The sequence below is a fragment of the Anopheles coluzzii genome, chromosome 3 (assembly GCF_943734685.1).
Source record: "Anopheles coluzzii chromosome 3, AcolN3, whole genome shotgun sequence".
Classification (NCBI taxonomy): domain Eukaryota; kingdom Metazoa; phylum Arthropoda; class Insecta; order Diptera; family Culicidae; genus Anopheles; species Anopheles coluzzii.
The window spans coordinates 34,592,295-34,619,617 of NC_064671.1; the positions used below are offsets into that span (position 1 = coordinate 34,592,295).

The 27,323-nt window shown below is 47.6% G+C and overlaps 3 protein-coding genes across 15 annotated transcripts; 1 reads left to right on the top strand and 2 right to left on the bottom strand.

Moving 5' to 3' along the window:
• Positions 1–58: 58 nt before the first annotated feature.
• On the bottom strand, positions 59–27,177 carry LOC120959697 (embryonic polarity protein dorsal). 13 transcript variants are annotated; one of them, XM_049610335.1, is made up of 8 exons: positions 8,784–8,884; positions 7,058–7,576; positions 6,450–6,884; positions 5,992–6,386; positions 5,839–5,917; positions 3,514–3,693; positions 1,265–1,339; positions 59–1,190 (listed from the first exon to the last, which is right to left on the bottom strand). In XM_049610335.1, the coding sequence occupies exons 2-8, from the start codon at positions 7,515–7,517 to the stop codon at positions 349–351; spliced, it is 2,466 nt and encodes an 821-aa protein (XP_049466292.1). In that variant the 5' UTR covers positions 7,518–7,576; positions 8,784–8,884; the 3' UTR covers positions 59–348. The 13 variants fall into 13 exon arrangements, with proteins under 13 accessions (XP_049466292.1, XP_040239227.2, XP_040239224.2 ...); XM_040383293.2 differs by lacking the exons at positions 59–1,190; positions 1,265–1,339; positions 3,514–3,693; positions 7,058–7,576; positions 8,784–8,884 and adding exons at positions 11,292–11,351; positions 11,548–11,574; positions 20,633–21,165; positions 25,349–25,809; positions 27,062–27,177 and having other exon boundaries at positions 3,840–5,917; XM_040383290.2 differs by lacking the exons at positions 59–1,190; positions 1,265–1,339; positions 3,514–3,693; positions 7,058–7,576; positions 8,784–8,884 and adding exons at positions 11,292–11,351; positions 11,548–11,574; positions 20,633–21,165; positions 25,349–25,809; positions 26,919–27,042 and having other exon boundaries at positions 3,840–5,917.
• On the top strand, positions 15,468–17,084 carry LOC120959699 (uncharacterized). Its single transcript, XM_040383299.2, has 2 exons — positions 15,468–16,798; positions 16,860–17,084. The coding sequence occupies exons 1-2, from the start codon at positions 15,503–15,505 to the stop codon at positions 17,055–17,057; spliced, it is 1,494 nt and encodes a 497-aa protein (XP_040239233.2). The 5' UTR covers positions 15,468–15,502; the 3' UTR covers positions 17,058–17,084.
• On the bottom strand, positions 17,080–18,726 carry LOC120959700 (uncharacterized). The gene is made up of 2 exons (XM_040383300.2): positions 17,409–18,726; positions 17,080–17,330 (listed from the first exon to the last, which is right to left on the bottom strand). The coding sequence occupies exons 1-2, from the start codon at positions 18,600–18,602 to the stop codon at positions 17,127–17,129; spliced, it is 1,398 nt and encodes a 465-aa protein (XP_040239234.2). The 5' UTR covers positions 18,603–18,726; the 3' UTR covers positions 17,080–17,126.
• Positions 27,178–27,323: the final 146 nt, after the last annotated feature.

Consider the following 27,323-nt stretch of genomic DNA (forward strand, 5'->3'; position numbering starts at 1 on the left):
AACACACATTATGCACGCAAAGCCGCACCAAAATAAACGATCGCGTAAATATAATAGCTCGGTTAGGTAAAACAAAAATCTCGAATCTTGGTTTTACTTGCCAATGGTCTGTTGGTAAACAAAAAAAAAATGTGTTACAGAGCAAAACTTAACAACTCAACTAAGACAACATGTCGTCAAAACACAGCGCATTGGAGGGGGGTTGGAATGGATGCTTACGGGCTAACGTTACGGGAAAATGGTGACAGTGGTGCTGTAAGGTGCAATCTTATGATCGTGTGAGTATGGGTGTTTTCCGTTGTGTCACTATCGCTTGTCCACCACCGTCACCGATCACCGTTTTTGAATCTAGTTTAAATCGTTTGTGCTGAGTTTCGTAAAGCTATCGGTCAGGTCCTCGTCGTTGTCGATCCGGTCGGCTTGACCGGTTTGTCCTTGCTGTTGTTGTTGTTGCTGCTGCTGCTGCTGCTGCTGCTGTTGCTGTAACTGCTGTGTCGCTAAGAGAGCCTTTATTGCTTGCTGCTGGTTCGAGGCCGAATGTTGTTGGTAATTCCCACCGGACGTCTGCATGCTGGCGGCCTGCTCGAGCCGGTTTAGGTCGGTCGTGGAAAGTGTCCCCAGTACGGAGCGCAACTCGGACGAGTTGAACACCGGATCGAGGTTGGCCAGATCGAGGTTCATGTAAAAGTCGGACCCCAGCGAGGGTGGGCCCACGTTCGGCTGGTTGTTCGTGTTTGCCGTGCTCATCGCCATTAGTGGATCGCCGGTTGCGAGTGGGAGCGTGCCAAAGTTGAGCAAGTTGAACGGGTTCTGTTGCTGCGGCTGCGGCTGACTAGGGCCGTTCTGGGTGTGTGATGGTACGGGCTGGACCCAACCGTTCGACGGACCGGGCAGGTTGGTTTCAAACATTGGCACGCTTGCATTGGGCTGGGTGGCGGCGTTAGAGAACCCGGTCCCGAACTGGCCGAACAGATTGCCCATCGTACCGCCGGTACCACCGAGTGTGGTGTAGGCCGGTGGCGTTGGCGTTACATTGCCAGGGTCAAGCGGTGAGATGGGACCACCGATGCCCGGGGAGGGCGTGAGTGTAGCCGGTGAACGGTCTGGACCGGGGGAGGTGCTCTGGGTGGTAAACATGGGCTGCATCGGTTGCAGCTGGTACTGGTTGGAGGGATTGTGGCTCGGAGAGTCTGTGAAAGAAACGGGGGGAAGGGAATGAGTGAAGTAGAACAGGTAAAACAGATAAATTGAAGTTGTTGCTTACCTCCAGGTTCATTTTTGATTTCCTCTTTTGGCATCTGTTGAAAAGCACTTGCATTGTGGTAGGTATAAATACCGCCTGGAAAATTAGAAAACATGTAAAGAATTAAGAAACAATTCAAATTTACATATTCAACTAGCTAAGAGTAACACCACCAAAAAAGCATGCAAAAACAATTTTAAAAAAATGACAAAATTAACATAAAACCATGCACGAAAGTATGATTAGAAATTTTTAGAGAAGCTAACAGATGAAGTAAAAAATAAACCCAAAAACAAAACTGTCAAAGCCACTCAAACAAGCACACGTACACATAAACACGCTATTCTAAATCAGTTAGCTGATGTGAACACTATTAACGCTTAAATCGTACCTACGCACACGCACACTTACTCTTACACTTGTACTAAAGATGACGCGAAACGTAACTTCTAGCCTGTAATTTACCGATTTACCTACAAACACTCTCTGCAACGATTAACAAATTCAACGCCTTCCAACTCATTTTCCACTTTTTCCACACCACGGCTTTTTATTTGTTACATCTTTTATAAAGATTCACATTTTTTTCTGTTCACGCTTAGCTGCTGCTTTCATCTTCGGTAAGTATTAAACTAGTAAAAACTAACTCAAGTCGCTCTGCGACAAATTTACGGAGCCAACATTGAGCTCACATTTGTTACCTAATTGCTAGTATAAGTGGTATAGGGGAGTTTTTTGTTTGTTTGTATTATTGTATTTGGTTTCAATATTTCGCTTGCTGCAAGACTTGAGTTTACTTCTTTTGAGTTTCTTTTTTAAAGTTATTATTACAAAGACGTTTTTATATAGAGATTGTAGAACACTGCACTCAAATTCTCCTTTTCAGCAAGACCAATGTGCCCAATAGTTGCTTCGTTTTACAGTTCTTTAAGTCACCAATTTTTAATAGATTTATTCTATATATTTAGGTATATAGTTTACCAAATTCGTTCGAGATGACCAACAATAAAAAAAACAAACAGAAAAACAGAAAACAACTCAAAACAACTCAAAACCACTTTGCAAAGTACTAGTACTACCAGCTCCTACCTACTACCTTCCATGTTTTTTTTGTCAAAGTGTCAAAGTACATGTAAACGCTTTTAAATGACATCCGATCAAAATTCACTATAATTATAATAAAATAGGGCTCGTGTTAGGAACTCTCGCCCCCCTGCTAAGTAAAACATTGTAAAAAAGGTATTTCGTTCTACTGCGCTCTCCAAAGCTCTCCTACAAACATCTGACCGAGCAAGTTCCGCTTCATCTGGTTGTCAAAAAATCTGACACGAGTCCCTTTTTTTTTAATTCCAATACAAAAATTCAACATCTGAACACCTTAGATGCCCCCAAACCTCCCCCTGGACAATGTCGGCAACAGTATAAAGGTTCGTTATTTTCAAAACTGTCCTACGCACCGGGTCGCACATGCGCGTTCTCGCACGTGCTGCTAACAAATTTCACAAATAGATGGCAATGTTGCTTCGTTCAAATTGTTACGAGTTTATGCTGTAACGGATTTACTGTTTTTTTTTGTGTGTCATTTCACTCGTTAGTTAACCCTTTTTACCGTAGTTTTTTGGTTTTTTGTTACTTGTTATTTGTTTAGGTACGATCAATTCCAATTTTCTACCATCACCGGCGACGACAACTTCCAATGAGCCCAAAGGAGCAAACAACAATTAGGAACCACCAACATCCCAACTCGAATTCCACTACAACCTCTCCACCAGTCCAAGACAAGCCAATAAAATGGAGGCTAACCCTTTATGTTTTGCTCCCAAAAATGCCAAACAACAGTTGTTTTTTGTGTGTGTTTTGATTCTACAAAATGATGAATTGTGGACGGAAGCATCTCCAGACATGAAGATACACACAGCAAGAGAGAAAAAGGACAGAGGACACCAAATTGGACACATAAATATCACAAAAACACGAAGACTAGTGCAGGACGAAGTGACGATAACTACAGTATGAGAATGAGTAAACCCAATGGTAAACGAAGTCGAAAGAGATCAACTATATAGTGAGGATGGGCTTATGGAGCTTAGTGATTGTGTACAGTTTGAATGGACGAAGTAGACAACGGACCCTCCACCAAGAAAGAAGACTAACGCAACGGAAGGAAAATATGTAAGATGTGTGTTTGTGCGGGTAATGGGGAAATGGTGTATCCAGAACCAGTAAAAAAAATACCCCGCAAAGCTTCGAAAGATGTTGGTGTAACTTACGGGGTAAACCGCTCGTCGACGCACTCTGTCCGCCGGTTGCGTCCAGCTGCGACAGGTTCGGTATATTGCCCGGCATGCCCAGACTGCTCGGGGGCGATGGGCCCGGCAATGGGGCCGTTACTACCGGCAAAAACACATTCGACGAACCCGCCAGCTTCTGCCGCTTTCTTCGGAGATCGACTGCGTTTAGGTTCAGATTTTGCGTTTTGTTTTGGGAAACAAGCAGTTGGTTTGTGTGTTTGCGTGCACACGCGTGTGTGTGTGGGGAGGACCGCGAAAACCGCAAAATAATATGCAAAAACAAAAAAGAAAAGAAAAACGTTACATTAGTATCATTGTGTCCTGGACAGGATGAGTTTCAATTGCTCTATGATATGCATAAGAAATCATTGCTCTGGAGTAGCTCCGGGCATAAAAGGGGATCAAAAATAAAATGGTTCAGCTCCTCTCAAACATCGCTATCGGTGACCATTCGCGTTAGTTGGCTCTGCTGGAACTGCTGCTGCTGCTGCTGCTGGTTCAGTGGATACTGTTGGGAACTGCTGGCGAGTGGATTCGGCTCAACCGGCGCGTAGTAGCAGGACGTTTCGTCAAACTCGCTCAGTGCCGCGTTCGGTGCGATCGACGTGTACAGCGCAAAGTGTTCCGCCTCGGTCAGATCGACGTTCGGGTCGAGCTGTACCCCGTAGTTACCCTCAACCAGATTCTTTATGCTGCGAGCGTCCGCGATCGCGACCAGCTCGAGATTTCCATCCTGTATCGGCACATCCAGCTGCAGCGCACTGACCGCTTTACGATCGAGCGGTGGCAGCGAAGCCGTACTGGCCCGCTCGTACGAATCATTGCCCGGGAGGGACAGGTGCGTACCGCTGCCACCGTTGCGCGACTGCATGCCACCCGTCGGCCCATCGCCCTTCAGCGGGATGTAGATGTAGTCCGGACAGTTTGCATCCGAAGCGGGTCGTCTCGCGCTAACGCTACTAACACTGCGCGCGACCGGTTTGCCCGTTTTGCGCTTCTCCCCAGAAGCATCACGCAGCGAACCCTTACGATGCGTCGACTGACCCTCCTTGCCCTCCAAGTCCACGCAAAGGCTCGGTTCCTTCGAACCACCCGGTGTGTTTTTGCGGTTCAGCGTGTTGGTGCTAGCGGTCAGGTCGGATTTGCTCTTCTTGCGCGAGAAAAGCTTCGAGAAGAAGCCCGGCTTCTTGGCGTCATTCTTCGGCAGCGTGTTAGAATCATTCGCCCCATTGCCACCCGAGGACGACTTCGTCGGGGAAGTAGGTGGCGTCGGGGGAAGCTTCTTGTTGAGCGGACTGTCGGGAGTTTTCATGATGATGATCTGATCGGACTGGGGCCGCGGGGCCAGACTGCGCATCGAACCCTTGCGAATGATCGTGTTCAGCAGCACCTCGTCGTTCGCGTCGAGCGCGTTGTTTTCCTTGTTCTGTACGCTCGGTTTGGCACGCTTCGGTGGCAGCGGTGGTAGCTTTTCCAGCTCCTGCGAATCACGCTTCAGCGAGGTCACGTCGATCGTGGGCACGTGCAGTGGTTCTACCGCATCGTACACGCCCGCGTCCAGCTTGGCGTGCTCGGGGCGTGGTGGAATCGGTGGACCGAGCGTGATCGAGAGTGGGTTCTTGAACGCACGCTGAAGGCTGGTGTAAGTCGCCGCATCGTCAAACACCTCGTCAATGTCCATCGGTTGGCCACCGGGCGAGCCGAGCTGGACGGGGACGGTTTGCTCGAGCTGCTTCAACTCCTGCTCCAGCATTAGGTTCTCCCGGCGCAGCTGATGATCCGTGTAGATCTCGTCCAGCTCGGCCACCTGCTCCAACAGTTCCTTCAGTGTCTGATCGTCATCCGGAACGGCAGCAGAGCCAGTAGTAGCAGCAGCAGCAGTAGCAACAGGGACCATTCCGTTGGCATTTTCATCGACTTGGTTGTTCGTGCCATCGGGCAGATCGAACGAATTGGGCTGAAAAACGTTGTTGTTCGTGTCACCGGTGACCATCTGATTGTCATCGCCCGAGCCCGAACCACCGTCGTTGAATTCGTTTCGTTGTATCCATTCGGTCGTTTTCTGATCGCTCGTGACCGTCTCCGCCACGAACGGTTTGTCCTCCACGTTCGGTGTGTCGAGCACGATCACCTCCACCTGCTCGGGGCGCTGGGGCGCGAACCCATTGGTCGGCTTCATCTGCTGCTCCAGGGCGGACCGGTTCGAGCCCTCGAGCAGGATGCGCTTGAACAGCTGGTTCTCGGGCGTGTCGGAGCTAGGATTTTTCATGAGTTCACGGTGCAGTGCCGAAAACCGACGCCTACCTGTGTCTAGCGGGATGAACTGGAAGTCACGCGCCTCCGAGTAGGTGTTGTCCGACGGGCGTTCCAGCTGTACGAAGACCTGGATGTAAAGAAAAGAAAGGGAGTGCATCAGAAACAACCAATACCTCTCTCGGGTTGCTCAATGGTACTCACCCGCACCGGATCACTGATGTCGATCGTTCTGTACGGTGGCGTCCGGAAGCTGATCGCCACCTGTTTGTGCACGTCAGTGTGCGAAAATTCCGCATAGTTCTCCCACACCGTCGCGTTGCCCTTCTTCTCGAAAAAGCGCACCTTAATGTCCTCCTTTACCACCTTCTCGCACAGCAGTATGATCTCCTTGCCACCGGACACCGGGGCGGTACAGTCACTCAGCCGGCAGATGATCAGATCCGACATTGCCTTCTTGTCGTAGATGATGTCCGACACGACCGGCGTGAGCGGCTCGGTAAAGCGGCCCCGCTGCTGACCCTCGAGAAACACCTGGAAGCACAGTCGGACAGCGTTGAGGTCGATCGAGCCGGGCTCCTTCGCGTGACCGAATCCAGCTGCAAAGTTAAATGGGAATTAAATATCTGAAGTTCGAGAGAGCTCGAGCGAAGCGAACTTACTTCTGAATGGATCGACCCGAATTTCCTGGCGCAGTCGGAGCGCCTCCTCGACGTCCTTCTTCTTGACGCACTGAATGCCCAAATTGTTAAACGTGTAGCTCATCGTCGTGCTGTTGATCTCCACCGTACAGACACCCTTCTTGCAGCCCTCCTTTCCGACCAGATTGTGCGGATGGGGCTTATGCTCGGGACCTTCCTTGGTGACGCAGGACACAACGACCACTGCCCGACCCCGATACCCGTGCACCTGTATGCTCGGGAACGTTTTGTGTTCGGCCGTGGTGTTGACGCCCGGGATCGAACCGGCCGAGCGGCCTTCGCACTCATAGCGAAACCGGAGCGCCTTCGGGTGCGGCTGCTCCGTGATCTCCACGTACGGTCGCTGGTTCGGTACTGGGGGCATCTCTTCGCGTATATCTTTACCGATTACGTGAACTGTAGGGGGATAAGAAAGAAAGAACGGTGGCATAAAGATAACGATCTCATAGTGTACACAAACAAAGGACAGTGTTAAATCGGGACATCAACAGTACACGAAGGCTTAAAAGCAATTCCACAACAAAGCACAAGTGTCTTGAGCAGATTTTATCTACAATTACAATCATTACCTTCCGGTTGGGGCGCGGGAGATGGTTTTTGGATTGGTTTTGGTGGTATTATTGGAGATATAGGTTCTTTGGACGGAGATTCGTGCTGTTCTTGGGACGTTGTAGTTGCTGGAGGTGGTGGAGGCGATGTTACGGTAATAGTTGGGGAAGGAAGAACTGTATGTACATTCTCTTTATCACCACCAGCACTACCGGTAGAGCAAGAAGTGGACACGGCACTATTGACAACTATGTCGGGATTGCTGTGCACGATCATGTTGTACATGCCGGCCAGGGGAGATCGTTGGAGATGATCGAGTTTGTGGAAGAGATTGAGATACTCGTAGTCGGACGAGGACGTGGACGTGTCTGATGAGGCAGACGAGTTGTAACGTCGCTCGCAGGCATCATCACCAGTCGGACGAAAGCGAGATACACTTCCGGAAGAAAGGGGGTCGTATGGACGCGTTGGAAAGGACATCTTGGGAAGGTTTTGTACATAGAGAACCTAGCGCAGATTACACGAGATCGTCTAGATACCTAAACAGACATGAGGGAAATTGGGAATGGATGTTACTGATGACCTGGTAATCCTGGATATCTACACGTACAACAGCACAACTGGTTACGAATTTAAATATAGGTTCTAATGGTAGGAGGGTATGTGTAGGTCTAGCGTACAGGCAAATAACAGATCGTTTCGATTCGAAAGCGATGAACACACCATCGATCGTGTTGTATGATCGAGTTTGTTTAATTTTGTACGATGATTTCAAATTGAGGTTTTTCTTCTTCTTCAATGCTACTACACCTGATCTTCTCCCAGTGTGTTCGTTGCCAACTTCACCCGCTTAAAGGTGTTCAGCTAAGGGATCGAGAGCACGAGAGAGAGATAGAGAGAAAGAGATCCTGCCCGCTCAAATGTTTCCGAATATTAGGAAATAAAGTAAATAAATCCAAATCTTCTGCTGCAACACTCTCGCTCCTTCTCTGTCTATCTCTCTATCTCCTAATTTTCCACTTTCTATTTCATTTAGAAGCGCTCCCGGTGAGCTAGCACCGTTCCTACATCTCTCATCATCTGGTTGTGTCTGCGACCACACCACACCAACTGGGCGGTTTGCACGGTTACCCGATTGAATGTCTGCCTGACTGTAATGGAGAAATCTATTTTTAAACATTTTCATCGCACTATCGAGAGCCACTGTGGCGGGGCCTGAGTTTGGGGCCTGCATCAACGGGTACTCTGTGCGTCTGTCTGCCCTGCCGGGAGTTGCAGCAGTCATGTTGAGCGGACGTTTAGACGTTCCCGGGGAGAAGATACACATTTAACATCTGCATCTCACTGGGTGAAAATTATTTTTAAGCCCCAACTCCCTCTCTTTTGGCCAAAAAAAAAGGTCAATCACTGGACAACGAGATTGGGTGAAGAATTCCATTCTAACTAGTATTGGAATTGACCCTAGACACTGGTTGGATGAAGAAGATTGAAGTTTTGAACTTTTTCACTAGGTTAGTCACCAAGTAGCATAGTAAAAAGAGTAGGAAGAAGAGGAAAGAGCAAATTTTGTACAGCGAATGAAGCAGATTTTGACACAGCACAGCAGATTCGGAAGTTATCTAAAGCGGGTAGTTTCAGGACCGAAACAAAACTTCACTTGGTCACATTAAGTTTTGGATACGTTTTTTTAGCGTGAACAACAGCGCGAAAAAGGATTTTAAACTGTAAATGTAAAAGTAACCGAACCTCAATGATCACGAATCGAATTATCTCACACCGACGATGGTTCGACGACTGTGACTTGCGTGTGCTGGCGTGAGGCAAAAACTGGTCGCTACCGTTTGGGAAAATGAGGGAAAATGTTGGGAAAATTTTCCCCACTCTCTCGCATGAGCATTCTCGTGCTCTCTTTCTCTTCGTAGCGCTCTAGCGATTGTAGGGATAGGTCACTAGAGAGGCACATTCTCTCAGCGGAGAACGTACGCGCGTTCTCTTGAGGCGGATCAGACTGATCGTTCAAACGTCAGTGATCGTCGGTCGGAAAATTGACACTAACTTTTGTGTTGGTGTGCGTTCGGTAGAGTGAGAGAAGAAGAGGAATAGGCAGAGGGAACAAAACTGACCGACAAAACGTAACCCCAAGCAATATGCTTTCGCGTGTGAGCGGCGATTAGGGAGATGTAAAGGTCATTGGATTGGCTTTTTAAAGGAAGTTGAATGCTCATACTCTTGGGAAAGATTGGAAATATCAAAGTAGATCGATTAGCGAAATGCTTAGTGAAAGCAATAATTAAGCGAAAATGGCCTAATTCCGACCGCGGTGACAGCTCACAGTTGGCACACGAGACCCTTGCGTGATCAGCACCTTGTTGGAAAAAAACAGCAACAATTTACAGGATGATTGTCCGAAAATGTTCCCCACGCGTTAGCACGAGATCCGCAGCCAACATGAAACACGTGCGTTGGTTGCCTTTTGCTGCGCTGGTGTTGCGGCCGAATGTTACGATGACGATGATCGTACAAACATAAAAATAAATGCATGACACGAACAATGATCGTTCGCGGCTGCGTCGTCGTGCAGCGTTTTTGGCGTACCGTTTTCATCGGAAGCAGGGTGTCAGCATTTAAAAGACAACCCGCGCGGTGTATTTTTTTTGGCTTTACAGGACAGTCTGTGTTGATGTATTTAATGAGGATTCGGGTTGTGTTCACCCTTCTGTCCCACAGCACGTTTTGGATCTGGATCATTGGTGGGAGTGTAATGCTGCGTAGCAGTTCTGAAAAGTGTTCTTTTCATTTTTCATGTCATCGAATGTTAGGTGACAGGTGCTGTATGATGTGGATTTGCCGGGTGTGGAAGCGATAACAAGACCTTTGTATAGCGTGGATTTGAAATTATATTTATTTTAATTGGTTCAAATTTATTCACACTTTTTTACAATTTGGGTCTTCACACTTTGATTAATAAATCGCTTCTGTTGCGCATGCCCTTATTTGGTCAATATTTCTCGCGCGCTCTGCCGATTCCCGATCCTCGACCGTTGACCTAGCACACGAACCCTGACCGCTTAGAACGATTGTTCTCTCTCTCTCTCTCTCGCCCGATCATCTATCCTGCTCGCGTTTTATAGCAGTGGTGATCGATTGCGCTCAGATCGATTAACGCACCTCTGTTTATCCCAACCTTTGTACTGTTTATATTTTGGCGTGTCAACACCGGGCGTGTGGTTGTTTTTTTGTTGCACGAATGTGACGCAATGGACCAACACATCTTCCGTGCGACGCTAGGGAAGATCAAGAGCAAGATGTTACTCGCGCAGCACGACGATAGACAGGACAGCGGATGGACGGCTGTTTTGGGTTTCCAAGAATTGGTGTGGAAATGGGGGTATGATTTTCAGCTTAAGCCATTCAAGATGCTGAGTCATTGTGTGTGTATGTGTGTGTGAGGAGCTAATCCATACTAGTAACACTAGCTCAGACTATTAACTAGTATCCCCAACAAGTTGTAAGACGTAGATCGTATAAATAAGTGCTTTAAACTCTTTCAAACCGCGCCACAAAACGAGAGGTAATGATTTAGATTATCATAAACAACTCTTCAGCTTCTCGGTGGTAGCGTTCAGTGCAGCTCAATGCTAAAAATTATCCCTATGACTAATAGACATCAGGCGCACCATCACGCCAATTTATTTGGCGCTCGGTGCGCCTACGACATTGCCGCAGAAAACGAGAAAGAGTAAGGACCATTTCCAACCACAGCAGCAGGATTGATTGCTATCTTTTGGGGCTTAGTCATACGAGTATAGGGAGCAAAAGACGCTCCCTAGAAGAGACATCATAAATCAATGTGTGCGAAACTAATTACACCACTGTCCAAAAACAAACACTCATCGTGTACCTTCGTTTTTTTTGTATCTCTAGAAATTTTCTTTGTATCTGATGGACGAATAAACGCCACTTGTTTTTCCAAAGCCGACTGTAGCAAATTATGTCTTGACTATCGCAATTGAAATTGTTAAAAATATTCCGTCTAGCCGGATTGCATTGCAGCCGTGCAATTGGGCGCATCCGGTACGGTCTGATAGCGCCTGAAGTGTGAAAAACAGATAGCGTGAAGATAGTCTAGCCTAAATGCATTTGTCAAGCACGTGGTTTGCGGGTGGGATTTCCTCGGTCAAGGTCGAGAGTGAAACAGATGTTCGTGCTGTTGAGTTCACCAGATTGCATAATAACAGGGGCATGGCTACTTACTAATATCATCCAACAGGTCACTTTCTCCTAGAATGCCCTCTATTGGTAGAAATGCTGCATCTGTAATAACAAAGAGAGAGAGAGAGAGAGAGAGAGAGAGAGAGAGAGAGAGAGGCAAAAATGAGTAACTATTCGAAAGTTGGAATATTTTAATTAGTATTAATTTATTCCGCAAATTATTCAACTGATGATGGTTTTTTTACTTTGACAGCTGTCAAAGTAAACAGATTGCATACTAAAAGGCGCAGATACTTACTAATATCATCTAACAGGTCTATTCCTGCTAGAATGTAAAAACAAAAAGGAAAAGAGAGAGAGACAGAGAACAAACGTGTAAGTTAAAGAGCATTCAAACAAACACAGAATGCGAAAATATTTTGATTAGAATAGATGAGCTGATACAAAAAAAAACAAAGCCACAAACGTTGTGTTTATAAACATGTTTTGTAAGTTACTAACCAGAGCATTAACACGAAAACGCATGACACAAAAACTGAGTGAAAATAAACCACCCTAACGCCCGTCGCAATGATTCTCCTCCGTAGAGCGGGTTGTGTGGAATGTCAAGAATTTTTCTTCGTCCTCCCCTTTCCACTTTCATCTGTCACTTCCTCTTTCCCAACAATGCGCTTCCCCCTTGGTGGTATGTTTATTATCGATTGCATTGCAAGTGGTTGTGAAAGTCCCGGCCCACGAACCCGAGCACAAAAGGACCCCCTCAACGGTGTGTTTGTGGGGAAATGTTCTAGCTCAATTTCCTTCCATTTTCCCCTCCGACTAGGCGGAGGAGGTAATCAACGGCGTTTTCTACGAAGCACCGACCGACCCCGCAAAACCGGTCACGGAATCCACGGTCTTGGTCAGCGTGGTAGTTTGCGGAAGTGAGCATTGTGAGTGAGAATGTGTGGTGGGAAGGAATTTCGTGTGGTTCGTGTGGTCCTAAGCGGGTTGCTGTACAGAAAGAGCGAGAGTTACACATTCCAATGGGGGCTGTTGTGCTTTCCCTCCTCTGTGTATTAGAGCCCGCAGACGAGGTGTTATGTTTTAGCATGGGGTGGCTTCTATGTACATAGGTAGAATTATGTTGTTGTTTTTTATTCCTCCACTTCCAAAGTTTTATCGGTAAGAAAGTTAGTGTTTGTGGGACTACCACCGATGGTTCCCTTTCTGTTGACCACCATCCATTTTGCATGGTAACGCGTTATCGATTGCTTACATATATTTTTTTATTTTTCATATCGAGCGGCCGCTTCAAACGACCCGCACGATACGTCTTTTGTACCTCACCGGTTGTACAGGTGAGTGTAGAGAACACAAAAAGAAGTAATAACTCAGTCTTTCTGTAGTAACGACCTCTGGACGAGCCCCCAGGACCGCGGGATACAGACTATGGACAGGAAGTGAGCAGCATGAGCCCACCCAAAAGCATCATTATTCAATCGTGGATCGTTTTGTCTATGCAAATCACGACCTCCGGAAGCTTCGGTTTTGTATAGTAGGGTTGAGCAAGCAGCCAAGTTTAAGGTTGTAGCAAGGTCAGTCTGGCCTGTAGCGATTGCATTGCCTTCTTCGTTCTTGTTGGAACGTGCCACAAACACCAAGGAGCTGCACACAAAGAAGCCACACTTGCCAGCGCACTTGTTGGAGAAAGATTTTCCATTCCCTAGGGAGCGCGTACCACGCATCGGGGGGATAGGACCTGTTGTTCGGTATTTTAATTACCACAAAAAGAAAGGTGCCAAGCGTCATCCCACACAGATCATCATGTCTCACTGTCATCCCAGCCCATGTCAGCTCCTCCTATTTAGAGCAGCGCAAAGTTCCATAAATCGTTTCCATCCTTCCAGCAAAAGTAAAGGAATGTGCATCACCTCCCCCTGAAGGTAGCTTCTGGGTTTGCGAATGCATTTTCACTTTTTACTGTCTGCTCCCGTCCCGATGGAGGCGCATGGTGCAGTCACTGTCATCGGGGAATGAAATGGAATGGTCCACCACTCCCCATTGGTTGGGCACGTAACACGCAATTGAACACTTTTCGTTCGTGTGCGATCGTGTACACAGAAAAATGACGTTAATAAAACAGCGTGCTGGTTTCCTATGTGGACAAGATTAATGAGCAGTCACTTATGGGGTGAGCAGTACCTTCTGTTAATTAACCGCGTGCGAGTTTGCGAATTGACTTCAAAGTGCCTCCAACAAAATGACAAAAAAATGAGAAGCGATCCATGACAGATTTAGCATGTGTTGCATCACATACAATTAGCATGTGGGTTCCTTGTTCCCGCTTTTATGCGATGTCCCGCGCGTTGGCTTTGTTCTTTGCTGGAAGCGATGTACGCAGCTTTCCTTGACTTTTAACCGCCGTTCCGCCTTGATGACCCCGAGGGATGGGGAGCGTTCAGTCACCCTACAAGGGCCACCCCCCTACAGGGCACGTGGCATTGATGGAAGGGTACATACACCGAATGCAATTTTCGAACATCAACCATGGATGGCCATAAATTGCTTCGCGTCGTAAATCATGCTGCCATCACGCTCGATCCGGGGCTTTGATCGGACCGGGGTGGGCAGGGAATGGATGGATACGTATCATCTTCGCCTGCTCACGGAAGCAAGCATGACGACGTTTTCGGATAAATGATCGGATCACTTAATGCCCTGCTGCCGAAGATCCTGTCCCTCTTTTCATCCACAATCGGTTGAATCTAATCCACCCGCTCAAGGTCGAGATCGAGGAAATGGCGACAATATTTCAGTGCTGTGCACCATTTGCGCGCAGTCTGGTATTGTGCAGTACTGTCCCACACGAAGGGTTAGGGTGTATAAATAGCAACAGCAGTTTGCTACTACGCGACTACGCTACACTACACGTCTACACTGGATGTTCTTGGACTCGGAGCACGACCACATGCACGATCATCATCATGCATTGTTTGGTACGACGAAACAGGGCAATGGATAACTACGCGACGCAGGGCTTAGGTGGGTGGTAAATGCAGCGAAACAAATAAAACAAAAATCGAACGAACAACCTCCAAGCAAACAGATGGGAAGCGTGTAACGCACGCAGTCCGATGCTGGTGAAACCGGTTCAAGATCATTCCCACATCGCACACCACACAGCAAGTGGTCAGAGCTGTGTGTTTAGCAGGGGATGGTTCAGTTTGCACAACGGATGCACCAACAAGACAAAAACGCAAGATAATGTACCGCATGTACCGCGGTCGCGCGCTTGTCACACACCTTTTGTCCAAGTGCAAGTGCCGCCGCAGCGCGCCAACAAGGAAGTGATGTGGGTTCGCGAACATCTTTAGGATTAAAAGTTCTTTTTTATCCTCTCATCGCCATCATTTTGTTCTTTCTTCACCTCGCGGCCAGGGGTGCCACATCCGATCGTGATCTTCACCCGCCGGTTGGTGGTGGTTTTTGTTGATGTTTTGCTTGTTTTGCTCCAACAAGCGCCATGACACTGAGACAGATTTTTCTTTCATTCTCTCCCGTGCGTGACACGGGACGATTAACTGAAGCCGCTTGTGTACAAACAATGGGCCGATCGGTGGTCGTATGATATTGCAATAAACAATAAACAGTGCCTGTCTGTCATCTGGTCTGTTGTTTCTGGTGAAAGCGATCGTGCATCACCCAGGGAGGGTTGGAAATGCATCACAGACGGTGTTGTTTGTTTTAGACTGCTGCTACTGCACTTCTTGTTTTCTGACCAGTCATCAGCGACTCCAGAGGCGATTGACTTGTCGAGAGACGTGTGGTCGTGTACTTACAGCTACAAGTTAATTAGACAGAAGTTCTTGCTGATGTTTTAATGTTCTCGGAACGATTCTTGAAAGCGTAGAGTGCTAAGATATTAAGATCTTTCACTGCTTTCATCTAGAGATAAGACGCCAAATGCAAACAGACGCAATCGTAACGTCTTCTCAGAAACGGTTTTTGTTGCAGCAACTGCAAACACCTTGATGCAGGTGTGACAGGCGCACTACCTAAGACAGTATTAGCTTCTGTATTGGGGCGTGCAGTTAAGCAAGAAATTCCCCTTAGCTGCAAGATGGGGAACCACCAACACGCTCTACTGCCACCGGTTCCACCAAAAGCAAATCTAACAGCGATATCGTGTTTACGATAGCGATAACAATCGCTGCACCACTATAAGAAAGCCTTTCGTCCACTGCCAAGACCACACTAGTAACCGTGGAACGATGGCGTCTAGTTCAGTGAAGGTGCCTGTCGTTGTGCTGCTTCTTGCAATCGCCTGTACCGAAGGAAGTCCCTTTTTCGGCAACAATTATGTGCTCCCGCAAGGTGCCCGGCTTGCCAGTTCCGCCACCGCGGTGGTGCGCAATCTAGACGCCGCCCAGCTGCAGGTTCGTGGACTGAACCCAACGTCTTCAAACTTTCTCAGCGCTGGAGCGGCGGCACTGCGCGATTACGTCGGCAATACGACGACCGTGATGGGGCAGGTGTTCCGCGAGGTGGCACAGGTTGCCGTCGATCGTACCACGGCACCGGCCGTCGTCTTCACCCGGCTTACGCTGGCCGTCCAGGGTGTGGCACAGTGGAACCGAAACCTATCCAGTTCGCTCGAGGTGTTGAAGGAGGCGTTTAACTACGATGTGAATTCCAACACGGCCAGCTATCTGGAGAAGTTGCGGAATGCGTTCGGTCAAAACGTGCAAGAGCTGGCGGAAGTACTCGTGCGGTTGGGTGATGCGGTCCTCCCGGTTGCTGGACAGCCGCTAAACACACAACAGTTTCTGCAGGTAGTGTCGGCAAATGGGACACTGCAGCAGCTGCTGGATGTAGTGGAATACACTGTGCGATTATCAGGCGAGTACTCGACGAGTGTTAGCACCCTGGTGGCAGCAGTTCGTGCTGCCAACGACTTCCAAGCCCGATCGTATGCCTTGCTAAGAACAAACCAGGCATCTATCAACATCAACGTTGACCGGTACAATACTGCATCAAACACATCGTTCTACCGCTTTCTGACGGCGGCCGACTCGCTTCTAACACACCTCAAAGACACGAACGAAAGCTTCGTCTTCCGCTGGCCGCTACTGTTTAGCGAGTCCGTGCATCAGAAGCTAAATCTGCTCAATCATTCGATCGATCATTTGACGGGGAACTTGCTGCAGCGAACGGTAACGGTCGCTCAGAATCTCGAGCGGACGAGTGCCCTGTTCAAAGAGGGCAATAACCCACTCAGCTACCTGCGAGAAGAAACCGATCTGTACACGCGCGTCATGCTGGACGTACTGAGTGGTGAAAATTTCTGCGCAACTGGATTTGTTACGACGTTTAACGCGCTTCCAGCACAGGTGACTTCACGTGTAGCGGCATGCCTAACCGAGCAGACGAATCTCGAAAATCAAGGCTCATCGCAGCTGGTGTCGCTTGCGAATAATTTCCTACGGCCGTACGTTACCGCAGTCTATGGGCGATTGAATATCTGCTTCCAGCAACCGTTCGAGAGGATGAGCGAATGTTTGGATGATGTAAGTAGTGAAGGTGGAGTTGTAAACGCGGACATGTTTTGATTGATCTCTAATCCTACAGATCGTTGCTACCATTGACTTCAGGGATAAGTTCTTCCTGCTCGATCTTGCCAGCCATCTGTACTTCCAGCAGGTCCAGGAAGAGCTACCACTGTGCAATGATCGCGTATTGCAGTTCGTTAGAAACGCTGGACTCCGTGAATCTTGTCGGATCATGTCTGCCGCCGCCGATACGTCGACGTATTATCCACTAGCGTGAAATTAAAAAGATCAACAGGGAATAGCATTCGCAAGGCATAACTTTATTGAATGGGGCAATGTTGAACCACTACTTCTTTGTCCACCGATTACGATAGCGCGTTCGTTTCTTGCTGTAGATGCACATCTCCTGAATGTTGTGATAGTTCAGGAAGTACCCGTTCTGCGCTACACACGCATTGAAGTTGTGCTGTATCTCACTATCCACCAACGATTCCACCTGTTTCGCCGCATTATAGATTCTTCCATTAGCCCAATTGTTTTCGTAACCGTTCTGTAACAAATTAAATAAAAACCAAAATCAAAGCGACAGCTCAACAAAACCTGATTTCACTGTTTTGTTTGCTCTTACCAACTCCAAACACTGGTTAAGCTTGCGCGGCGCATACCGGAAGCAGATGTCAAACGCACCGTACGACGCATTGATCGCCCCGACCACGTACGTGTCGAGCAGTTGCGCGATGATCGCGAACGTTTTCTCCTCGCTTGCCGTCTGCTCCGCCAGGCAGCCGTTCACGTGAGCGAGCGTAAAGTTCGGGAATGTGAGCACCTTGTCGATGTACGACTCGTTCGAGAGCATCGGATCGGATGCGACCTGCACCGCCACCTGCGTCATGTAACCGATTGGGGCGGTGATGGAACCACGCGACTGCCACTGCTCAATGTCTCGGTGCTTGTAGAGCTTCAGATTCTCAAAGTTGATGCGTATCTTCTGGATCGTATTTTCGAGCGCTTTCTTCAGCGCGATAAAGTAGTTGGTGGTGGATTTTGGGAAGGTGATCGAGATCTTCTCCTTAAACCGCCGGTACATATCCTCCTCGTAGGTGCGCAAATCATCCAGCGCCGTTACGATATCTTCCACCTGCGTCAGTGACCCGTTCAGGTACTGGTCGATCGATTCGTTGAACCCTTGCTGGGCGGCCAGGGCCCGTGCATTGGTTTCCACCGTCCAGGCTTCTCCTTTCTCTATAACGTCCGCCAGTCGGATCACATTTTCCTGCAGCTTATCCGTTGCGGCAAAGATGTCATCCACCGCCACGCTCACGTCGCGCTGCTCAAACAACGCCTCCGACAGACTGATCGATGCGATCCGCAAATCACTGTTGATCGAGCGCAGCAGGTTGTGGTTGTACATGCTGTAGTCGAGGTTTTGCAGCATCGAGATCGAGTTGACGGACTCGTACCCGTTCAGGTAGCGGATCGTTTCGATCAGTGCGTGCTGTACCGATTCGAGCTCACGCGTGGTGAAGTCTTTAAACGTTGCCTCGAACCTCCCAGTAACATTGGCCACATATTCCTGCAGCCCGGCTGTGGCCAGCTGCAGATAGTCCACACTTGGGACGCTCTGCTTGAAGCGTTCCATGGCGGCACGGGCAGTGGATACACTTTCCACAATACCCATCGTAGCGTTTGTCACCTCCTCGTCATCTGCTAGCGGATTGCTAGAAGCGCCGGAAACGCTTGATAAATCACTTAGTAACACCATTACCGCCACCAGCAGCACCAGCTGCAGCACATTGACGAACGAGCGATGCATTTTGCGCATTGTTTGTTGCGCAAAACGTTTCGTACGAGCTTCCAAAAACACACACGCGTACACTACACGGTGGAGGCTTACTGCTGGTGAGCTGACTTGGATGAGCTCCGGTTTCAAACTGAATAGCAGATTCGACCTAGGCTTGGCCGTAAGCCCTTCAACGCTCCCGTCGATATCATCATTACTCGCGTGAAATAAATGCGCCACGTAACGTGTGTTTGGGAGGGTTGAGAGAGTTGGAAGGGTAGTTCTACCCGGGACCAACGCCATTATAATCAGTAGCAATAATAACGACCATGCCCTCTCCACCGCTTCCAAACGCCCAACCCCCGTGAGTTAGACAATTCCTAATCATCGCATCAACACTTGACCGGAGGCATTCTGTTCGGCTTTTTTTTTTTAACCCGGCGAGCGGGTGGATGTGGGTGTGGAGTAGTAGTTGCCATACATACGGCCATATAGAAACAAAAACAGACAACCAGTTTGCGCCCTGTAGTGGTGATGCTACCACCTCACATCCAACCGGATCAGGTGATATCGGACCAATTATGGGAAATATATTTTAAAAATTACATCTCCCGCAAATGATATCTCGCATACGTCAGGGTACAGCTTCCCCAAGGTGGTATTGTGCTTTCGGAGATGTATCGTGCCACGCACTGCGCTGGAAGATGATGATGATGATGATGCAGGGTGGCCGGGAATCGCGTGCATTAGAACACAATAGTTGATCATTGTGCGGGTCTTGTGAATCTGCGAACGCTCGAATGCGGTCATGCGTTGCAGCAGGCGTCCACATGATGCATCCGGTGATGCGCACGAGAGACGCAGTGAAAGATGAGGTTTGAGACCGGCACGAAGGGCAAGTCGGCCTGCACCAAGGTCAGCTGTTTGTTATGTAAATTTCGATAGGCTTTGATTTGTATCGTAGAAAGAGTTGGAATGGTCAGGAGATAAGATTGAATAAAAGTAACAGTTAACTAGAAGTTACATGTGGAATACAAGGCACACTCATGGGGAGGAAAGAGCATAAGAAATAGGAAAGAAAATCAAATCGCCCTCAGGTAACAAAGCAGTCGGGGATTTTTGGCAATATAAGAACAGTTTACGATGCAAACTGCTAGCTACAGAATTGCGTGACATTCCAGCGCATTAGTATTCGATAGACGGCGTAACGTATTGTGCCAGTGGCGTTACGGTTTCTTCGAGGGGGAGGGAGATTTGTTTTTGGGAAGTACCACTCGTAAAATGGGGAAAGAAATGATGCGTTTATTGTTTATGTTTGATAGCTCATGAGCCACCGGAATAATGTTGGCAATTCAGGGGGTTTAGAAATCTATCTTCAATGCCACAAGAAGTAGTATTATTTTTAACTAGAAATTGGTTGTTAAGTTACATACATATGATTCAAACATAAAATGAAATTTAAGGAGATTAAGATACATTAAATGAAATTCAGGATAATGAATCTATATTGTCTGGAGAGTGTAAAACAATAGAATATACCAGGAACTTAATGCCCAGCCACTGATGCGACATATATTCTAGTGAGGTTGTGGAAATGATGGTGAAGTGATGTAGAGCATCATTATTCCCATGCTCTACGATATGAGTCATGGAGGATTTCCCTATCAAGATAATCTAATGAGCATGTTCCCGCCCTACCCAACTCTCAGAGTCTTCCAACCCACATGTTAGAATGCCCTAATTTCCAGATTAAAGCACAAATCCTTCGACGCTACTATTTCGAGACCGCTTTTTAGGTCTTTTTTCGTATTGTTGATTAGCAACATTCCCAGAATTGGTATTGGTATATGGTTCAAAAGGAAATAGATGGCTCTAGACACAGGATTGGCAAAGTGCAATCCCTTAGGTTATCGGGATGCGTCTGATCCAAAACACTGATTATAGAGATTCCACCCGATGCGGTAGACATTGTGCTTGAACTAGCAGTTAGTTGATGATCGAAATTAACAAACAAACAATGAAGCAAACTCAAAACACTACGCGTCATAATGGAAAGCATACACAAACCATACCTGCACCGTTGACATAACCCGCCATTGCTGTTGTGTGGTGTGAATAGTATATGGCTGCTATAGTATTTTGATGCTGATGTACTGTTTTGCTGCCAAAGATGTGTTTGTGGTTTAGTCAAACGTTCACTCCCACCGACGGGCTGCGTGAACCGACGATGTCGAACCTCGTTCGACGTTGAAGTCAAGTGCAGTCGTGCTGCTGGGCACGTGAATGCACTCTCGCACTGTGGACAACACAAACACACACACAGAGAAACACTTGACCAGAGGTGGTCGGGTAATCAGCACCAACACAGAGGAATGGCACACGGTAATAATAATTGCTTCAATTAAATGTTGCTGATTTGTAGTACGCCCTACTCCGCCATTAAGCTCTAAAGTTTATGCTTCTTCAATATGCTCACGTCCAAACTTCAAAATGTTATAGTTACTGTTTGTACTAATGTATTACGTTTTTACTTGTACCAAAACATCACTGATCATCATCTTGTTGATGCGATGACAAACAATACAATAAACTAGATCACTAACGCCTGGGAAAGAGAGAAGAACACAGAGTAACGACAACGGTTGAATTGTTTGCTCTTACACGATATAAGAGTGCAGCAAAAGTAAAAAAAAAATAACTGAACTCGAATCTTTTCAAATGCAAACAAAAATATAAAGCTTTTTGAAAGCTGTACCACAAGCGTGGACGAACAAACAGGCAAACAACAAAGTGCGCACTTCAAAAACATGTATAGACAAACTTCACACACGCATGATCACAAACACTAGCACACACTATAACGTACAGGCCAAAGCACGCCTTCACCACATGCACAAGGGGTGGAATAAGGTGGAACAACAACAAACCAATAAATATGGTGGGAAAGGTGTGTAGCGTGTTAAAGCAAGAGAGGAAACAGGCAAGCTAAGCTCTCAAGCACGAAACAGATACTGTGCAGACGGGGAAAAGGGCTGTTGATCGGCCAAGCAGTAGCGTGTGGAATAAAAGCTTTTACTTCGCTACTTTTTAATCGAATGCGTGTGACATTAAGAAGCAGTTGTTGGGATGGCTTTTTGCTTTACTGGTACCGATCCGTAATCTAAAAGAGGTCTCTTCTGAGTGGGAGAAGCATTTGAAAACAGGTTTACATTTCCAGACCTGTCCGACAGAGACTCCGACAGAGTCTGTCTGGGACGCGAACAACAACACAAAATAAAAACAGCACTAATAGGAGAGAACAAGAACACGCACATCAAGAAGCAATGGGTCAAATTTAGAGAAATCGTAGTGCGAGTGAAAGGTACCATCGGTACAACTACTGGAGCAATGCATTGAGTTGAAACATCTACGCACTATTTAACACTAAATGGGTCAACACTGCACAAAAGACAGCTTAAATTTGGCGCGATCACTTTCGTTTGAGTTTTGGGGTGTTCTAACTATGCAGCCAAACGTATTATCACATTTCCGCCTTTGCATTGATTTTTTGTTCCCAAGGCTAGTCACAAAAAGACAACCAACAAAACTCAGCACACTCACTGCCAACGGGGCATCCGAGGCTGCCCTTATCACTTGCAGCTCAACACTAACCGTGCTCCAGAAGCAGGCGCACACCATTCGGGACCGCCGGCAAATGGTACAATGTCACACACCACCGCTGGTGGCAACCGCTAGCAATCGACTTATCGAAAGCTCTTCCTTGTGTGCACAATTTAAGCAAACTTTGCTATCCTCCAATGGTTTTGGTTTATCCCCGGGGAAGTTCCCGGTGCACTAGCTAGGACGCCTTCAACACTGAACCGTTCTGCAGCAGGACGAAAAACTGTCTGAGCACAGATCTGCTAAAGCTGCTCCCGAAACCGACTCCTCGTAAGTACTCCTCCGCTTCGTTCTGGCGCCGATCGTAACATGCGCGCGCGCGACCGCCTCATCAACTGAAGAGTACAGGGACAGGGACAAGGAGGGGTGTGGAAAATACGGAGAAACAAACGGGCAAAATATACACTGCGCTCGCACCGCCGTTCCGGTTTGTATGTGGACGATGCGATGAGATTACATACAGACAGACAACGGAGTGGAAGAGAAGAAACAAAAAACCAACCCTGACCACGATCGCGTGTGAGACGCAACATAGGGTGAAACTGGGAAGCAATGCATCTGTGTGTGCGTGTGTCAGTGGTTGATCGCGAACCTGTTCCGGAACGATTGGCCACCGTTTGTGTTGGTGGTGGTAGTGGTGATTGGGGCGATCCATTCGAAACGGCCCCACGATCAGTGATTGAAAGTATGAGTAGGATGATAATGGGAAGGGGAAGCGAGCTGTGGCAAGGGTGGTACCCGCGAAGGGGTGCGCACCCCACTAACACAGACTGACACAGACACAGTCTGATTTTCCTACATCAAACACACGGTATACGGCTGGAGTCCAGCAGGCGCGTGGAGCCGATCGAGATCGTGTGTATCGCTTACATCTGAGTGAGAGCAAGCGAGAGAGGAAAGAAGTCGAACATCCAATGTTTCCTACTCGGTAGCTCTAGTGTCACACAAACCACTTGGCAGCGTTCGATCCAACACACTCACAGATACGGCGCGCGCGCAGCATCGAACCTGCGTAATCTGCACACCGAAGCAAGCGGTGACGTTTCGCGAGCGTGTTTGTATTTTTCTTTTTGTTTTTTCTAACGTTTGCCACGGATATCCCCCACCTGTGTCGTACGCACAATCGCACCGTCCGGCCCGCGCGTGAAGTCTCGTGAATGGGAAAATCCTTACGTTTGGGTTTTACCGGGCACACGACGTCGGTGACATCGAACAGAAACAATAACAACAGGCAAAAAACAAGAGTAAAAGGTGTAAGTCGGGAAGACGAGGCGATTAAAAATAAATGTCATCAATGGGGTGGAACTGGTCAACGAATGGGTCATATAGATTGTACAATCCTGCACTTATGCTACGGCCGTTGCTTTTGTTTTGCAAGTGTGAGTACATTGTGGAGCGAACTTAATTAAGACCCTTGCGCAGTGCACTGTAAACCGGTCACTAGATGCTGTGTGTCGCGAGCTATTCAATCGTAGATCCAGAATTAATTGAGAGAGAGGGAGAGGGAAACAAGAAGGGGGAGTGGAGATGACAGGCTAAACCGGTTTTGCCATTTCGAAGGTGTTGCTGGGGATTCCCCAAGGTGATGTTAAAACATACATGCGCGCACACTCACATACGCACTGGGACGCTCTCCGGGGGCGATAAGGATTGGCGGGTGCGTCTAATGGCACAGGATGAGCTTTGTGCGGGAAAGTTTGTGTTTTGCGGGAAAATTGTGCCACTGACCGCGAATGATCGGGAGGCTCGGTGGGTTTTAGAGCGTATGAGCGGTTTTACCCTCTCTGATATGGGATGGGATGGGCATGTTTGGAGGTGATGTAATGTAATGTACTGCAAGGGATTATGATTGGTTGGTGCGCTATGAAAGCGAAAGGCGGGAAAAACGGATCCGGCGGAAGATGAATGATGGTACTTGTTGATGTTTTTTTATGGTTTGATTTTGGAAAGACAACTTCTACATGTAGTCCATATAGATGTAAAGATGAGACATCTCTGACTTAGAAAACCCGGAAGTTCTGGAGTTTAAACCTAGAGAAGTTCCCAACTTTGAAACGATTATTAGGGTGACTTCAGAGACTCGCTCTTCTTATGGACCAAATCGAGGCTTTCTTGGGAACGGTTCAATGGTCTATTTGATAGCCGCGCCGGGTCTTCAAAGGTCGAACCAGATCGATTCCCATCTGTACTCGTCCGCTCATAACAAGGACTGATTGTTATTGGGTTTACAAGTAAGACTCTATATGAAGCCAGTATGATCGCCGTAGGTCGTTACACCAAGGAAAGGGACGAATAAAAAGAAGCAGAAAAGACGGCTCCTCTAAATTAGACCTACCGTATCCCCCAGAATGACTGTGTCTGTGCTGCGAATTCAATCTGCAACATGCTTTGCAAGTAGTGGATGCACTGTGCGTCACTCTTGCAGTGGTAAATGCACTTTGCGTCACTTGTGAAGTAAGGATGCACTGTGTGCATTCTATCCATCGTATATGTTTTCACACACTAAATTAAGGTCTATTGACATCACAAGTGACCTTTTAGCGCTCATGCAAAACCAATTCCACGGAATCCACTCAACATGCAGCCGAGGACCATCTTATTATTATTATTAGCTGTTGCGACATATTATCGGAGCATGCTGTGGATGAATGTTTTTGTTACAGCACAACGACATTGATGACTGTGAGTGAAGAAGGGGAGGGGGTTGGTGGGTGGTTTGGTTGGGAGAGGGAATAGCAGCCTGGCAGTGTGAATAAGTAAAGTCAATCGTATGCGTTCGTGCACGTTACGTTCGACCAAAGTAGGCGACGGGAGGAGGTGGTGCAAATCACGAAGCGGAAACGGATGACTCATGCACATCCAAAAGCTTCTGTTGGGCACAGCCAGAAAGGGAGGGGCACGTAGGAAGGTGTTGGTTTATGATTTGGAGTTGGTAGCGCGGATATGCTGTGTGCTCAAGATCAAGTGGTTTCGCTGCACGGTGTGTATGAAACAGAAATAGGTGAAATTGGGCGGGGTAGTCAGTGTGAAAGCACAAACAAAAAAACCGGCAATCAGTGAGGTATAATAATATCGTGCTTTACTGAAAAGGCCATAACGAATAAGAGAAGAAATAAGCGAAAACTTACCTTACAGCATCCAAATAGTGTACGCAAATTAAGTCTTTAATTCTTCAGCAAATGCGTTCTGCTGTACTGGATTTGATAAAATGTGTAATAGCTTCCTATTAGCAGCTGCAGCTTAAAACACACAATCACACACAAACACACACACACACATGCACTTAAAACACACGCACTCAAACTTGATAACACCCGCTGTGGATGTATCGTGTCCAAGAATAAAACGCACTGATCCGTAAGCAGATCTCCTACACACTTGAGAAGTCAACCGACCGGGTCTCAGCCAGCAAAAAAAAAAAAACAAAAAACCGAGCCCCGAGCACCACTGTTTGCCGCTTCCGGCTCCAACTTCGTTCTTAACAGCAAAGGCACTAACTGACCTTCGTCTCTGTGTTGTGCTCTGGTTAATCAATGTCGCTAAATGTTTTTAATGTCTTGTTGTTATTTTTGTTGGTAAAATATGACCACTAAAAAGAGAGGGAGAGAGAGAGAGAAGAAATCAATGATAAGACCATTCGTGAGGCAGCACGTCCCTTCGGCATAATCGGGCCCTTGATAACTTAACGTTCGGTAGTAGCAAAAATGATAAGATACTCGCGGCCTACTGCCTTCGAGCCCCTTTTGGAGAAGGCAGGTGGCAAAGCCTACTACTGTTATTGCCTTTTGGTGCAACGTACAACAACGCGTAAAGCGAACCAAAACTGAACCAAACGGTAGCACCGAATCCGCGGCCACAGTTTGTTGATTGTTTTTATTGTGTTGCGCCGGTACTGGGCTGGAAAGTACACCCCAAAAAGGGTTCCCAAGCGCCCGCTCAAACCATAATGCACTTCTGAGGTGCAGTGTGAATTGTAGACAATTACAGAAAAAAAGTGCAACAAAAACAAAACAAAGAGCTTGTCGTATGGGAAAAAGCAAGCAAAAAACCCCTTTTCTTCCATCATTCCATCACTAATCGAATCGGTTTAATTGTTTTGACAGGATGAACCTGTGCTTCTGTACTGGTTGCCACCACGGTGGTGTTAAGCCGACCGTGAATTCCTAACCTGTAAAATGACGCCGTTACTCGAAATCACCCCACAAAGCGAGCTTTTTCGATCGCGATCGGCGTTATTTCCTTTGCTGTTTTGTGTCTTTGATTTTCTGGTGTAAAATCACGGAAATCAAAACTTTCACACTGAACACTCATAAAAAAACCGTACACACTTATCACATTACCACTGGTTTGTTAACACTTTCTTGACGTCTTTCCAGTACAATAAGCGCGCACACACACACTGCTCTCTGGTAGCTCTCTTTGACAGTTGATAAAACCTTCCCTTCGGTAGGGCTCCTCCGTTGTTTGCCTGCGGCGACCAAGCGAGATCGAGATCCTATCGGGTGGACGTTTGCAAACCTTCTGGCAAGGCCGCCGTCGCTCAACGGTGCGGGAAACTGTTGTGTGTCCTGAGATCGCACCCGTCACACCGGTGTTCGGGAAAAGCGTGCTCGGAAAAACTAACGCACACACTGGCACGCTGGGAAAATATAAACAGAGTAGGAGCACACACAACAGCACACAACAAAAAACCCTTACTGAGGTGTCGGGAGACGACGACGACGGCGCGTTTCTACCCGTTCGCGAATGAAGGGGCCGCTGTGTATTGGGGCACCACTACGTGCCGTTTCGCCGTTGTGGCTTACTGCTGCTTACTAACACAGCGCTAGTAGCAAACGTACTAATACTACTTCTATCGTGCTGTGTTGGATGCTGATGTTCGTCCACGGCGGAGCGCGAATGTGTTGCAGTCACTACTGTCACACACAGTCACAGCCACTACACTGCTGGCCGTGTGTATATCCGCGTCTCGATGGTCCCACCGCCAATTTTCCGCACCCATCATCGTCATCATCTTCTTTGCCCTTGCCGCGCGAACCTCTAGCCATTTAGCCATTTACAACCGAACGAACGACGACAAACACGTGCATTTGATGGAAGGGG

Bases quoted from the DNA above. Each gene is read 5' to 3' on its own strand.
- LOC120959697 (XM_040383287.2), bottom strand. From the start codon at position 7,517: ATGTCCTTTCCAACGCGTCCATACGACCCCCTTTCTTCCGGAAGTGTA. The intron at 6,387-6,449 runs GTAAGTTCGCTT...TTAACTTTGCAG, and splicing joins TCGGGTCGATCCATTCAGAA to CTGGATTCGGTCACGCGAAG. The intron at 5,918-5,991 runs GTGAGTACCATT...CTTTACATCCAG, and splicing joins ACATCAGTGATCCGGTGCGG to GTCTTCGTACAGCTGGAACG.
- LOC120959699 (XM_040383299.2), top strand. From the start codon at position 15,503: ATGGCGTCTAGTTCAGTGAAGGTGCCTGTCGTTGTGCTGCTTCTTGCA. The intron at 16,799-16,859 runs GTAAGTAGTGAA...CTAATCCTACAG, and splicing joins TGAGCGAATGTTTGGATGAT to ATCGTTGCTACCATTGACTT.
- LOC120959700 (XM_040383300.2), bottom strand. From the start codon at position 18,602: ATGCGCAAAATGCATCGCTCGTTCGTCAATGTGCTGCAGCTGGTGCTG. The intron at 17,331-17,408 runs GTAAGAGCAAAC...AATTTGTTACAG, and splicing joins TTAACCAGTGTTTGGAGTTG to AACGGTTACGAAAACAATTG.